Genomic DNA, 15823 nt, shown 5'->3' with positions numbered 1-15823 from the left:
AGATATGGAGCGGACACGATCTTCACCAAAGAACACAGGGTTGTCAACTGAAACCAAAGTTTTTGACCTTGACCTTTGACCTAGGAAGTTGTACATACATCATGACACACCCTCTGGTGGTGGTTAATATACATGTAAAGTATAAAGTATGAAATCATTATGGTTCTCTAGATATGGAGCGGACACGAAAGTGTTACGGACGGACGGACAGACGGACGGACAGACGGACGGACGGACGGACGGACGGACAGACTGATCACTATAGGGCGACCCGCCTTTTCGGCGGGGCCCTAATTAATTATCTTCATGATACTGATGTTACTGATAGTCTTATTTCGTTAATTATCTCCCATTTTGATATGCTTCATGTTCAGTTTAAAAAAGGAATATAAAACATCAAAAGTTAGCATGATCAAAAAATAAAATAGCATGTGCATACTCCACAGTTACTGTGTAACAGTCAGACTGACAAAAACAATAAACAGCAGAAGAGCATTGGTTTAAGAGTTCTCCATTCATTTCAAGGAAACAGCATAAATTGTCAATTTTCAATCAATCAAAAACTCCTGAACAGAAAAAGGTCAAAATTGTCAATATAGAACATAGTTGACATTAGTTGCAAAATACTAAAATTGGAAAGGCACTGTTAGAACATTTTTCAAGTTATTTTAAGTTACTAATTTACAGGTAGTTTCTATTAATTTAACTTAAGCAGAAAACATAACGTTGATAATTGCTTATTAATTCAAAGTCAATGGACCATAACCTAGATGGCAGGGATTCAAAATAGTCTTCAAACTTATATGTAATGATGGTAATGCAACTTTGAGTTAAATATCAATGATCTATCACAAGTTGTTCCTATCACACAAACTTAAGCTGAAAACTTAACAAATGTTGATGCTGTAAGAGTCATTGTCACCATTGCCAGAAAAGCAATCCAAATCCCTATATCTCACATTTTGTCTCACTTTCTGCTTCTAATGTTGCAGGGCCCGATACAAAAAAATACAATGTAAGTAATCGCTTGTTAAATTTGACTCAAATTTTATAATTGAAAATTTTACAAATAATTTAAAATCCTTGGCCTTTTATATGGTTAACTCAACTAGGTTATTAAATATAGATTTAAACTTTCATAAAGCCAACTTCCTGGATTTCCAAATCTATTTTTACAAATAATGGTTAACACATAAACATTATAAAGGTGCAGAAGAGGTAAACAGTTCAGGTAATGTTTTTCCCCACTAGTTGTGAATGTTTATTTTGTCTATATTTTAATGAATGCAGCTCATTTGAAAATATTTATCAGAAAACTTCACCAGATTTTTTTATTTTCTACTTCAAGATTACATAATATAAAATGACATATATATTTACCCTTTATGACTCAAATTTTCACTCAATTGGTTATAGCAACTCACTAAGCAAACACATATTTAAACTAAAATATCTATCATTTCCCCGTCATTTAGATGCAACTATCTTATAGGGTACACTGAATTCAATTTAAAAATGTACACATAGAGGTAAGTGATTTAATATTGTTTAAATCAGAGAGGGTCTTAATTAGTTTGCAAAAGTGTAAATTGTAAACTTTTTTTAAAGCCATTAGAATTTTGTTCAGTCTTTTTTCACAAATGATTAAACTATTTCCAAATGTTTAATGTACCGTATACATCAGCTTTAAGTTCTAAAAAAATACCCTCTTCATATTATAAGGCAACACAACCATTATTACTGAAGGGGCGGGGCATAGATGTTTTGTTGAATAAGGCCGTGTTCACATTGACCTAAATTCGGTGTTGTGTTAGTGTAACTCACACGTAAACTAAACACAATTGCGTTCCCATTGATAAAACTCAATGTTTACATGTAGTTTAAATCATGTTTTATCTACACACAGTCGATAGTCAATGTAGGCCTTGTGTAGGTTAAGTGTACACAAAACTAGGCATTTAGGACATTAGTTTTACCGTGTATATATATTTAAGGAGGAAACTATTTTTGAGTAAAATTGATATTTTTGATAATTATTAGTACATAGTTCTTTACAGAAATTATTGTCTAAATTTTACAGATTTTTTTTTTTTTTTGTTAAAAAAAATTAGCGTTCTTTATCAAGACTCAAAGCAGCATCATTGCCGAACCCATAAGGCAAGGGGGTGGGGGTGGGTGTGGTGAGCTATGGATTTTGTTTTGGAAACCAAAAATGTTTCCAGTTTTTGGCCCTGAATTTTTTTTTTCACCCTCAGCTGCCACTATATATAATGCCAAAATTGATTTCGACTTGTCACCAAAATTTGACCTGAAAAAAATCAATAGCCCACGCCCCCTCCCCCCCTCCCCCCCCCTTTCCCCTCCCCAAAAAATGAAGTAAATAGTTGCTGCCTAATTCATTTGAAAAGGTCTTCCCGAATCGACTTGGCGTACACAGAAATATTTGCCACTGGTCTTTACTCTAACAACGATTCACGCATAAATGCATGACTAAAAAAAGTGTGAGGTAAATGATACGTTTGTCTAGTATCTCAGATCCGTTAAATAACACTTAAAATAAATAAAAAAAAACGTTACCCTATTCCTTTACCAAATACTACTTGGAGAAGAAATACCATTTGAAACAAACATAAAAGATAAAAATGTAGTGATCCCTAATATCTCAATCCTTTTTTTCGGCTGTGAGCACGCTGCTGCAGCTAACGTTTTCTAATGCGTAATCGAGACATCTCTAGTATATTCAAACTACTACAAATAATAAAAATGGCTTTCATAAAGTAGCAACCACTTAACTTAAAAAAATTTGTAAGGGTTCCACGGAACCCAGTGTCTCGCCTACTTTTGCTGTAAATCGCAAGCTCAACAAAAATGAGGAAAAAAAATCAATAAAAATATTCTTCTTGATCGTAAGAAACTTCTGTCCAAGTTTGGTAAAAATCTAGGATAGTTAATGAATCTAATAAATGTTTTGAAAACTTTAACAGCAGACTGTATGTAATGTTAACTGGAAGAAAATCAAAGTCCATTTAAAAGTAAACTACTGAAAAAATGAAGTTATCGTTTTACAAAATTTACTTCTGGATACTATCTTATGATCATAAATAACCTTCTGTCTAAGTTCAGTACAAACCCACGATAGTATAAGAAAGTTATTAAAATTTTAAAAAACTTTAACCACAGAGTAAATATAATGTTTCCCCCCAGAAAAACTAAGTCCATTTAAAAGTAAAATACCGAAAAATTGATTTATTTTTTTACAAAATTTACTTCTGGATACTATCTTATGATCATAAACAAGCTTCTGTCCAAGTTTGGTACAGACCAAGAATAGTTTAAGAAAGTTATTAAAATTCTAAAAACTTTAACCACAGAGTGAATGTAATGTTTCCCTGCAGAAAAAACTAAGTCCATTTATAAGTAAAATACGGAAAAAATGGAATTTTATTTTTACAAAATTTACTTCTGGATACTATCTTATGATCATAAATAACCTTCTGTCTAAGTTCAGTACAAACCCACAATAGTATAAGAAAGTTATTAAAATTTTAAAAAACTTTAACCACAGAGTAAATATAATGTTTCCCCCAGAAAAACTAAGTCCATTTAAAAGTAAAATACCGAAAAATTGATTTATTTTTTTACAAAATTTACTTCTGGATACTATCTTATGATCATAAACAAGCTTCTGTCCAAGTTTGGTACAGACCAAGAATAGTTTAAGAAAGTTATTAAAATTCTAAAAACTTTAACCACAGAGTGAATGTAATGTTTCCCTGCAGAAAAAACTAAGTCCATTTATAAGTAAAATACGGAAAAAATGGAATTTTATTTTTACAAAATTTACTTCTGGATACTATCTTATGATCATAAATAACCTTCTGTCTAAGTTCAGTACAAACCCACGATAGTATAAGAAAGTTATTAAAATTTAAAAAAACTTTAACCACAGAGTAAATATAATGTTTCCCCCCAGAAAAACTAAGTCCATTTAAAAGTAAAATACCGAAAAATTGATTTATTTTTTTACAAAATTTACTTCTGGATACTATCTTATGATCATAAACAAGCTTCTGTCCAAGTTTGGTACAGACCAAGAATAGTTTAAGAAAGTTAATAAAATTCTAAAAACTTTAACCACAGAGTGAATGTAATGTTTCCCTGCAGAAAAAACTAAGTCCATTTATAAGTAAAATACGGAAAAAATGGAATTTTATTTTTACAAAATTTACTTCTGGATACTATCTTATGATCATAAATAACCTTCTGTCTAAGTTCAGTACAAACCCACAATAGTATAAGAAAGTTATTAAAATTTTAAAAAACTTTAACCACAGAGTAAATATAATGTTTCCCCCCAGAAAAACTAAGTCCATTTAAAAGTAAAATACCGAAAATTGATTTATTTTTTTACAAAATTTACTTCTGGATACTATCTTATGATCATAAACAAGCTTCTGTCCAAGTTTGGTACAGACCAAGAATAGTTTAAGAAAGTTATTAAAATTCTAAAAACTTTAACCACAGAGTGAATGTAATGTTTCCCTGCAGAAAAAACTAAGTCCATTTATAAGTAAAATACGGAAAAAATGGAATTTTATTTTTACAAAATTTACTTCTGGATACTATCTTATGATCATAAATAACCTTCTGTCTAAGTTCAGTACAAACCCACGATAGTATAAGAAAGTTATTAAAATTTAAAAAAACTTTAACCACAGAGTAAATATAATGTTTCCCCCCAGAAAAACTAAGTCCATTTAAAAGTAAAATACCGAAAAATTGATTTATTTTTTTACAAAATTTACTTCTGGATACTATCTTATGATCATAAACAAGCTTCTGTCCAAGTTTGGTACAGACCAAGAATAGTTTAAGAAAGTTATTAAAATTCTAAAAACTTTAACCACAGAGTGAATGTAATGTTTCCCTGCAGAAAAAACTAAGTCCATTTATAAGTAAAATACGGAAAAAATGGAATTTTATTTTTACAAAATTTACTTCTGGATACTATCTTATAATCAAAGAGAAGCTTCTGTCCAAGTTTGGTAGAAATCCAGTATAGTTTAAGAAAGTTATTAAAATTTCAAAAACTTTAACCACAGAGTGAATATTTGTGGACGCCGCCAACGACGACGACGACGGAAAGTAGGATCGCTTAGTCTCGCTTTTTGGACTAAAGTCGAAGGCTCGACAAAAAGGGGGAGGGTTATTTTTTTTTATCTGAGTCAGATTTTTTTCGCGCGTACGTTTTTATTCCTTATTTTTCGATGCTGGTGATCAAATACTTTTTTTTCAATATTTAACACTATAATGTATGGGGAAACTCTTGATTCAGAATAATTTTTTTTTTATCATGTGTATGACCACTTTTTTTTTTTTATCAAATTGGGGAACGGAATATTTCCATTTCCACCCCACCCCCTTTTGAAGACAAATGGTTGTTCCCTTACCGCTTGAAAAATTGTCCAAAAATTTTGAATTTAGTTCTACATAATGAACATTTAAATGACATATAGTTTACAAGTAGGAACACATCTTATGTACAGGTAGCTAAACAAGGTGTATAGATGTGAACAAATGTAATGTGAAACCAGTGTACACTACACTAAACTAATTGTAAACATGTTTACTCTACACGGCGTTTGGTGTGAACACGGCCTAAGATTTGTTTTCATGCACATAACTATTTTTTCAACATTGCAGGAATTTAATCAACTATCCAACAACACTATAGGTCACTGTACAGCCTTCAACCATGAGCCAACTGAATACCATATAGTTAGCTATAAAAGGCTCCTATATGATTGATTGTTTGTTGCTTTATGTCCATTGGCAAAAAATCATGCATGTTCAGGACTAGAACAATTTTACAATAAAAGTTAACAATAAATACAAAAGGTAGGTCTTGTAATAATAGAGGTTAACCGGGATGATGGTTGGGGAAATTTGGACTGCCCTTGGAAAAAGAGGGTATATTGGATAGGGACAGAAATTTTGACCTTGCAACTGGCCACCTGCAGACCCCACTAAGAGTTGCACAAGGGTTCTTAACCTGCAAAAAGCATGGCACTCTCTTTCCATGAGGCATTGGATTTAACGTCCCCATTGTGACCTGACGTGGCTGCAAACTTGATACATCCCATACAGGCAAACGGACGCCCAACTTTGGCAAGCATTTTACTGTTGGTCGGAAGTAGACCAAGGGACCATATTTCTATTCCCCAGTCACCCTTGGGGGAGGGGGAGTGGGGCTCCTATAAGACAAAGCAATTCAAACACAAACCAGATGCTCCGCAGGGCGTAGCTTTATACGACCGCAGAGGTTGAACCCTGAACGGTTGGGGCAAGTATGGACACAACATTCAATCTGGATTCCGCTCTAAATTTGGATTGTGATTAAATAGTTGACACAGCATAGGTTTCTGACACAGAATGAATGTATTCAAATGAACTTAAAAATTTTTGTTTTCTCTTAGAGCAATTCACTATGCTGTTGAATATTAATCCTCTCAAAAAAATGTTTGAAGAAATTTTCTTTTTATTTATGAAATTTCAAATGAGAAAAATTGAACCCAATTTTTTAATCACATCCCCCTTTCCCTTATTCCAAAACTAATTTCAATTAAAATATTCTAATGGAGTTTGCAACAATTACTACTCATTTAAATACATCATAAAATATTAAGATGTAAAAAAAACTGCTTGTTATCACTGAATGGTAAAGATTATTTAAATGTATCAGTTGGTAGTAAAAAGTGAATATACATTGCATATTGTATATAACAAAGATTTAAGTTGATTCTGGACAAAGAAAGATAACTCCAATTAAATAAAATTCTTGCAGATATTTCTTGCTTACTATACTGGACAAAGAAAGATAACTCTTAATTAAAAAAAAATTTGCTATTTCACAATATTGTGAAATTAGATATTTCTTGCCATTGCACAATACTGTGCAATTGAAAAGACTTGCTATTGCACAATACTTAATTTAATAATTTTAGATCCTGATTTGGACCAACTTGAAAACTGGGCCCATAATCAAAAATCTAAGTACATGTTTAGATTCAGCATATCAAAGAGGCCCAAGAATTTAATTTTTGTTAAAATCAAACTTAGTTTAATTTTGGACCCTTTGCACTTTAATTTAGACCAATTTTAAAACTGGACCAAAAATTAAGAATCTACATACACAGTTAGATTTGGCATATCAAAGAACCCCAATTATTCAATTTTTGATGAAATCAAACAATGTTTAATTTTGGACCTCGATTTTGGCCAACTTGAAAACTAGGCCAATAATCAAAAATCTAAGTTCATTTTTAGATTCAACATATCAAAGAACTCCAAGGATTAATTTTTTGTTAAAATCAAACTAAGTTTAATTTTGGACCCTTTGGACCTTAATGTAGACCAATTTGAAAACGGGACCAAAAATTAAGAATCTACGTACACAGTTAGATTCGGCATATTAAAGAACCCCAATTATTCAATTTTGATGAAATCAAACAAAGTTTAATTTTGGACCCTTTGGGCCCCTTTTTCCTTATCTGTTGGGACCAAAACTCCCAAAATCAATACCAACCTTCCTTTTATAGTCATAAACCTTGTGTTTAAATTTCATAGATTTCTATTTTCTTATACTAACGCTATGGTGCGAAAACCAAGAAAAAAGCTTATTTGGGTCCCTTTTTGGCCCCTAATTCCTAAACTGTTGGGACCGAAACTCCCAAAACCAATACCAACCTTCCTTTTGTCGTCATTAACATTGTGTTTAAATTTCATTGATTTCTATTTACTTTAACTAAAGTTATTGTGCGAAAACCAAGAATAATGCTTATTTGGGCCCTTTTTTGGCCCCTAATTCCTAAACTGTTGAAACCAAAACTCCCAAAATCAATCCCAACTTTTCTTTTGTGGTCATAAACCTTGTGTCAAAATTTCATAGATTTCTATTAACTTAAACTAAAGTTATAGTGCGAAAACCAAGAAAATGCTTATTTGGGCCCTTTTTGGCCCCTAATTCCTAAAATGTTGGGACCAAAACTCCCAAAATCAATACCAGCCTTCCTTTTATGGTCATAAACCTTGTGTTAAAATTTCATAGATTTCTGTTCACTTTTACTAAAGTTAGAGTGCGAAAACTAAAAGTATTCGGACGACGACGACGACGACGACGACGCCAAAGTGATAGCAATATACGACGAAAATTTTTTCAAAATTTGCGGTCGTATAAAAACAATTGTCTGAAACTCTGAATTTTGACTAAACAATACTTGAAAAACAATCATTACAGGCTTCTGACTTAAAAAGTGTAACAAATTCAACATAAATGTGAGCGCACAACCCTACCCAAACCTGGAAAAGTAATTTAACAACAAAATTTAAGAAGAAACTTGTATTTATGAACAATCTTAATTAATTCAAGGATCCCCTATAGCAATGAAAACCATGAAAACATGAATCCACTGATATTTCAAATATTTTTTTTATGTCACCAGTTACATTTGTGGGTGTTTTTTGTTTATGCCTGTTATTTGCAGAAGAATTTTGTAAAGTTTACAGAAGGATGAAGAACAAAAGAAAATTACAGACAGCATTGGTAGCTGATACTTGCAAGATGGCAAACAACCAAGACTGTATTCAATATGGCTCTACAATCAGGAAGTTAAAATATAACAATGGCTAACAGTTTATATAGATTAACACTAAAATGTATAATGTAAGTTAAATTCTTAAGACATTCTAGTATTTAAGTTATTGGTCATTGCTGGTTGCTTAACATACAGTCATGACAGTGGCAAATATTTCATGAATGTTCAGGACAAGAACAAACAAGCATTCTATGAGTATTGCATGGAATTACATGTCCCCTATCGAATAAAAGTTCAATGTATTAGAACAGAATTTTTACTTGATCTATAACTTGTTGTGGTGTAAACTTTATAACTTATCAAGTCAATATCTTCAAGAATGACGAAAAAAATGTTGAAAACTGATTATTTAAGTAAATTTTCTAAGTTCAAGGACCATTACTCTGCACAAAATCATCAGACCGTAACAAAAATTTTGAAATTGATCGGAAACTTGTCATGATAAAACCATTTACCAATTTTCAAATCCATATGTTCAAGCATGACCAAAAAAATGGAAAATTATCATTTGAGTGAATTTTCCAAGTTCAAGCACAAAATCATCAGACTAAAAAAAAATCAAATTAACTGTAACTTGTCATGATAATTAAAACTATATACCAATCATCAAATCTATATCCTCAAAAATGACATAAAAGTGGAAATCTGATTATTTAAGTGAACTTACTAAGTGGAAGGAATTTTACACATAATCATCTGACCGGAATAAAATTTGAACTTTATCTGTAACTTGTCATGATAAAACAATACACCAAATATCAAATCAATATCTTCAAGCCTGAAGAAAATAAATGGGGAATGGGTCCATGGGACACAGATGATGTCCGTGCTTGCATATTATAAAGACCCACAACTCTAGAACAGTAAAAGTGACACTACCCAAATTTGTAATTATTTACTGTGTTTTGTGATAATAAGCATTGTATATTAGTTTCATAACATTTGCTTGAGGCAAACTTTAACTAGAAATATAAACAAAAAACACATTTTTTTCTTTTTGTAAAGGGGCATAACTCTAGAATAGTAAAAGTTACCCAAATTCAAACTTTATCTGTGTTTTATAGTTATAAGCATTGTGTATAAGTTAAAAGTTAGGGAGCAGAAACCAAATTTTGGACGTATATAGGTGTTATGTATGGACAGATAACAGATGGAAAAGGAAAAAACTTTATGCCCCTTTCGTACTGGTGGGCCATAAAAAGTGTGCAAAACTGATTTGCCGGACTGATGGATGGATAGACAGACAGACAGGTGGATTGGAGGCATAATGTTCCCTTCTACTTCCTTGGTAGTGGACTAATTAACAATAAATAAAACATGTAGGTACTATGATAGTGGCTGTCCAAAATACATTTGACAAAGTTACCATGATTACAAGCAGGAAACACATCTGCATAGTTGGTATAACTTGTATATAATATTATACTTATAAGGGAACAATAAATAAATTGACGATCTCACAGATTTTGTTACATTTACTCAAGTGTACCACAAATTATCTCTATTTAACCATCTCATCAACTCCGCCATGGCCGGTCCCAAGCCCGGCTGAGAAAGGAGGAGGGTTTACAGACGTCTGGTTAACGTCTAGTAAAGGAATGTTGCTTAGTTGCTTATGATATGGATGCCAAATACAGCAAAAATTTTACAAATTGTATTGAACACTGTAAGATTTTTTCAAAATTGAAAAAAGTTTATTTTGATAAATGAAATTAAACAAGGAATCTTTTTGATGGGCCTTTTATCAAATATTTTTCAAACTTACCAATTTAAACTTAACATGTCTTTTATTATCAGCCTCATTATAAATATTTTTAGCAAGAGTAACAGCATTAAATCTAAAAACTGTGTTATCACAGTAAACTAAATATTTGAAAATTATGAAAAGTTTAGGGTCTTGGGATATTTTGAACCTGGGCTGGATCTGTATAGAATATGAATAAATTACTTGCCTGTGTCAGATGGATGTTTCTGAATACACATATACATTAATCATTTGATAATGTTACAAGAATTACAATTCTATGCAGGCAACATACACTGTTAAGCATGTGAGGTGTTTATTTAATATTTTTGTAATACATTAAATAATGATCAGTGATATTTTCACTTCAATTGTACTACAAATTTCAATAAAGCCTTATATATCATGCTTAATTCTGAAATGGCAGCCCAATATTTTAAGAGATTAATATGAAGAATATTCACCAAGAACCAAACTATCTATCATGTAAACACAATCATGGCAGCTAAGCGGACAAATCATTTTAACTATAATTTAACAAATATGGAGTACATCTATTTGAGACCTACTAGTTATTTTCCTCCAACGTCGAGGGCATGGATGCAGAATATTACTTCTAGCATTCTCAAACAATATACTGAAGAGAAAACACATTCGAAATCAAAAACAATGTGGAAAGAAAAACCTGAGCACTGGCCCCTTAATAAACCATTTTATGACACAAAAAACAAATCACAAGACAATCGAGGAAAAACAATATCTGATGAAGACCTCTTGAAATGTTTGCTTGATTGCTGCAAGCACAAAAATGTACAAATTAACTTCCTATACCAGAAAGAAGTAGCTGCTTGGCAAGAAAAAAGACGTGAACTACTTTATAAATTATATATTTTTCGCATGAATATGGAGAAAATCAAAATTGCCATTAAAAACATGATTTCCAATATGGATTCTGAGGAAATGAAAACAGGTCTGCAAAGTATAAATGTCAGTCTTACCTTAGAAACAGACATAACATGTAGCCGCTGCAAAGGCCAGTCTGAAATAATAACTGAAATTACTCGCTATCTTGCCACCGTACTGTGTAAAATTATGAAAGGAAAAGATCCAGAAGCAAAATGTGATGGTATTTGGACATCTCCTCCTGACAACTGGCCTTCAGCAGTTCCATTTTATAGTCCACACAACAGAGGAAAATGTAAACAGACAGGCTCAGATCAGGAGCTTGTTTTGACTCTGATTCAAAATTCAAAAGCCATAATTCCTCAGAAATATCAGTCTTTAATTACAGCTTTTCAAAATGTTGTAAATGCAAATAATTCAAAGGAAGCAAAAAAGCTCAAAGAAACGTTATGTAGAATTTATACCATTCAGAATAATATTTCAATCATTGACAATGCTCTGCAGACTATGCATGAACAGGGACTATTTACATTGAATGTGCACAGCATTTTAAACCAATGGTGGACAACACAAACTCTTGATAGTCAAAGTGATGAAATTTTGAAGAATTCTGCAATAATTTCAGACAACAGACAGGCTATTCAAATACAAATTACAGAGACATCTTTCAAGATTGGCTTCAAGGCAAATGATTTAGAAGATATAACAAAGTCACATGTATTTTACAACATAACCTCCCAAACACAAAAATCTAGTCCACAAATAATTTGCAGTAGTTCATCAACAAGTTCTTCAACCAATGAACATAATCTGGAAACACTTAATAATGATAGCATATTTCTAAGCTGCTCAAAAGACATTGATTTTGAACATTGTAAAGATCAGGCAGTTTTAACAAAAGAACAATCTAAAAACTGTCAAACAAAAGAAACTAGATTTCATTTAAGTGAAAACTTTGGAAGCAGCAAAGATGAGCCAGAAAATGTTATAACATATCTTAATTCAAAGCAGACAAAGGGAAAAGTAAGTATGGATCTAAACACATGAAACATAAAATAAAAATAAGAAAATTGATATGATTCCCATTGAAATATGGGAGAAACACCTATCTTGTACTATAATTATGTGGCAAAAACATTGCAAAAATTTCTTAATTTATATTAACATGAAGAAGAAATATGCAATCAACTGAACACTTGTAAATATAAATGATCTATTAATAAATAAATGAATTTCCTATATATACAGCATGTATAGCTTTTATTTTTGCGGTTGTAAAATTACGTAATTTTCATTGGAATAAGGTATATAAAATATTAAGGTGAATTCAAAACTTGTAGCAATACCTTTGCATATGAACTTTAAATTGGTCGAATTTAATTTGGCGATTTTGTTCTTTCCACGAAAATAAACAAAAATTTATACACCGCAGGAAATCACCCACTTTACTGAATATGAATACAAAATGTATTACAAAAAATTTTCAACTTTTTCTTTTACAGAAAAGAATACATCCAAAAGATGAAGAGCTACAGTCTGAAATAAAAAGGCCAACATTATCAACTGACAATGATTACAACACACAGGTACATTGTGGAATTTCTTAACATGTAATTTACACATTCAACACTATATCACTTGTCCATCAAGAAATAACATAAATGAATGTACCTACTATATATATTCTAAAGTTGGTCTTGTCCACTATATAAACTATCTTCCACTAGTGAATATTTCACCAGGAAACAATTGCAATCACAAAACAAATCTTTACTCATATTGTCTTTTGACATGTTTTTCTATGAAGGACCCAAGGTCAACTTGGGAAGTTGGTTCATAAATAGCAAAGTTGAAAACTCATCAACTGTCCCTTAGTGTTAAAAAGGTGTCATTATTATGTTATGAAATTCCACAAACAAAAAAGGAGTAGGTGTGGTAAGCGCTGAATTTGGCCTAAAATCTCAGGTTTATCTAACAAAAGTTTTTGGACACTTCTTAAACACTTAAGTGTCTATTTGAATTAATTTGATTAGTTTAGGTGAAAGATTTTAACTTATTTAGTCATTAAAACGCTCTGATTCAAGCTTAGTTATAAAAATCTATCAAATGTGCCAAAAAACATCATTTTTCAGATGTTTTTTTGTCAAAAATGATAGTGGCCACATCCGTGTTCATCCTAAACCTTTATATATGTTTTGTATTATCATCAAATACAACTTACATTTCAATATTATGAATTAACACGAATGCGGCCACTTTCCTTTCCTCAAGAAAAGAAAGGAAAAAAAGAACATCTTCAAAGATTAACAATTTTCATAATTATAATTTTTCTTTGTGGACAATAAGTAGATATAGGAAGATGTGGTGTGAGTGCCAACGAGACAACTCTCCATCCAAATAACAATTTAAAAAGTAAACCATTATAGGTTAAAGTACGGCCTTCAACACGGACCATTTTAAGGACACCAGACAATTATTAATTCCCATAAAAGTAGCCACATGTTTTTCAAGTTCTACTCTTTTTCAGACTGAAGAAAATAATGAAACGCAGCAATCAGAGCAACCATCCATAAGACAAGACAACATTGAACTACAATACAGTGAAAAGTGGCTGTTTACAAATTTAGGCATTACTGATGGTGATTTATCAACAAATATATCAACTCTTTCGCAAGATGAAGACTTTTTGTCTAGTGCTGACAATTGTTTAAGTGATCAGCTAGAAGTTTTACTAACAGATTTTACGGTTGGACTTGAATCAGACAAGAACTCAAATACCGAAGAACTTTTATCAAGAGGTCATGACAAAGAGTGAATAGTAACACTAACAACAGATTATTTTTACCATTTTCATTAATTTCAGGTTTTAAATAGAGAATTTTTCATAAGGGGTATTCAAAAATCCAAAAGATGAAGAAGAAACAAAACAACCATAAAATCAAACAACATAAACAAAAACAAATATAAGATAAACACTGCAACAATACTTATAATCTAAAAAATAACATACTGTGCAATCATTTATTTTCGTTGGTATCAATTTTTGTTGATTGCTGAAAACTTGCATATTCGTTGATATTTGATTTCGTGGTTTTGCCAATCTCTGTATAAAAATTCTATTAAAAATATGTTATTCATTGAACATTTGAATTCGTGGTTCACCTGAACCCATAAAATCCACAAAAATTGGCATCCAACAAAAAATAATGAATCCACAGTATACAGAAAACTATTGCACGTTTTGGCTGCATATTTAAAGATCTTTAAAGCACTGAAGTGAACTCATTTGTTCCGGAAAGGTAATCAGTGACTGCTCAACTACTGGATACTGTTGTGTTGTCATTGGCAAGTAAAATTACCATTCAAAAAGATCCCCATTGAGTTTATTGTGAAGCTACATGTATTGCATGACAAGAAAAACAAATGATGCCAAAGAATAAGGCTGTGTGTGCTTAGAGTGAACACATGACTTGAAAAATTACATTTCAATGAATTTTACACCTCGCACAAATAGCTTTAACTTTATTGCAAAATCATTTGCAGTCTGTTTTCCTAACAAAATTCTGACAGGGTGGAAACATGACACAAATAAATTCTCTATTTCTAACCTCTACCAGTGCTCTTATTTCTGTTCCCTCCAGTATTTATGAATTGATATTACCGGTCAAGCATAGGCTATTCAAAAAAAATCTTAGCTTCTTTTCTAGCAATGACAAAAGTTTCTGTCCAAGCACTAAAAAATTTTAAACAGAAAATGATAATGTAAAGCAATTTTCTTTTCAAATTTCAATACCATGTACTTTTTTTTATTTGTGCATAGGGCATCTTTACAAAGTGAAATATTTTTTTCTTTGAGCTACATGCATATGTTTTATCTAATGCAAATCAGGTGTGTTTCAAACAAAATAACGATTACCTCTAATTCTTTTCAAAGCAATCAATGAAAATTTTTACTGCACAATCAATCAAATGAAAGTTTAATTTCAAAATTAGAACATGTAGAAACAAAGATTTATTTTGAATGGCCTTATTGATCCATGCGTTTGTCTACTGGATTTTCTTTAGTTTTCTTTTCATTTTCACATATTTTGGAATGAACATGATGAATTTGGTGTTCAGGATAATTATCTTAGAGGGATAAGTGGTTCAGTATAATCTTCATGACATCTACGTAGGACAACAGGGAACATTTTTTTTATGAAAATGGAAGAAAACTGACGGAAAATCCAGTAGTCAAATGCCTGAACTTTTGTGTTTTAATACTTAGCACATTGTGCGAGTATTGATATATTTATGTAATTATGTATTTTTTAAAATAAATGATATTTTAATGTTGAGTGGTTTTATTGTTTTCCACTAACAAGAGAAGATTTTTAAAAGGAAGATAATGTTAAGATTACATCATATAATGGACGAGATTATAATTACATAAGAGAAATGAGCTAATATTCCTGAGAGTTCATAAATAGAAAAATTCTTAAACGCTTTAACAAGAATGTATATGTTCATGCTGAAATGTATC

General features: G+C 31.3%; 2 protein-coding genes across 3 annotated transcripts in view; one reads left to right on the top strand and one right to left on the bottom strand.

Moving 5' to 3' along the window:
- Positions 1-15823, bottom strand: part of LOC134724723 (RUN and FYVE domain-containing protein 2-like) — an 85117-nt gene that overhangs the window by 57476 nt on the left and 11818 nt on the right. The window lies entirely within an intron of this gene.
- On the top strand, positions 10188-15638 carry LOC134724721 (uncharacterized). Its single transcript, XM_063587909.1, has 3 exons — positions 10188-12324; positions 12804-12887; positions 13829-15638. The coding sequence occupies exons 1-3, from the start codon at positions 10897-10899 to the stop codon at positions 14114-14116; spliced, it is 1800 nt and encodes a 599-aa protein (XP_063443979.1). The 5' UTR covers positions 10188-10896; the 3' UTR covers positions 14117-15638.

The sequence above is a fragment of the Mytilus trossulus genome, chromosome 7, assembly GCF_036588685.1.
Source record: "Mytilus trossulus isolate FHL-02 chromosome 7, PNRI_Mtr1.1.1.hap1, whole genome shotgun sequence".
In the NCBI taxonomy this organism is placed as follows: domain Eukaryota; kingdom Metazoa; phylum Mollusca; class Bivalvia; order Mytilida; family Mytilidae; genus Mytilus; species Mytilus trossulus.
This window is presented reverse-complemented; position numbering and strand designations above follow the sequence as displayed.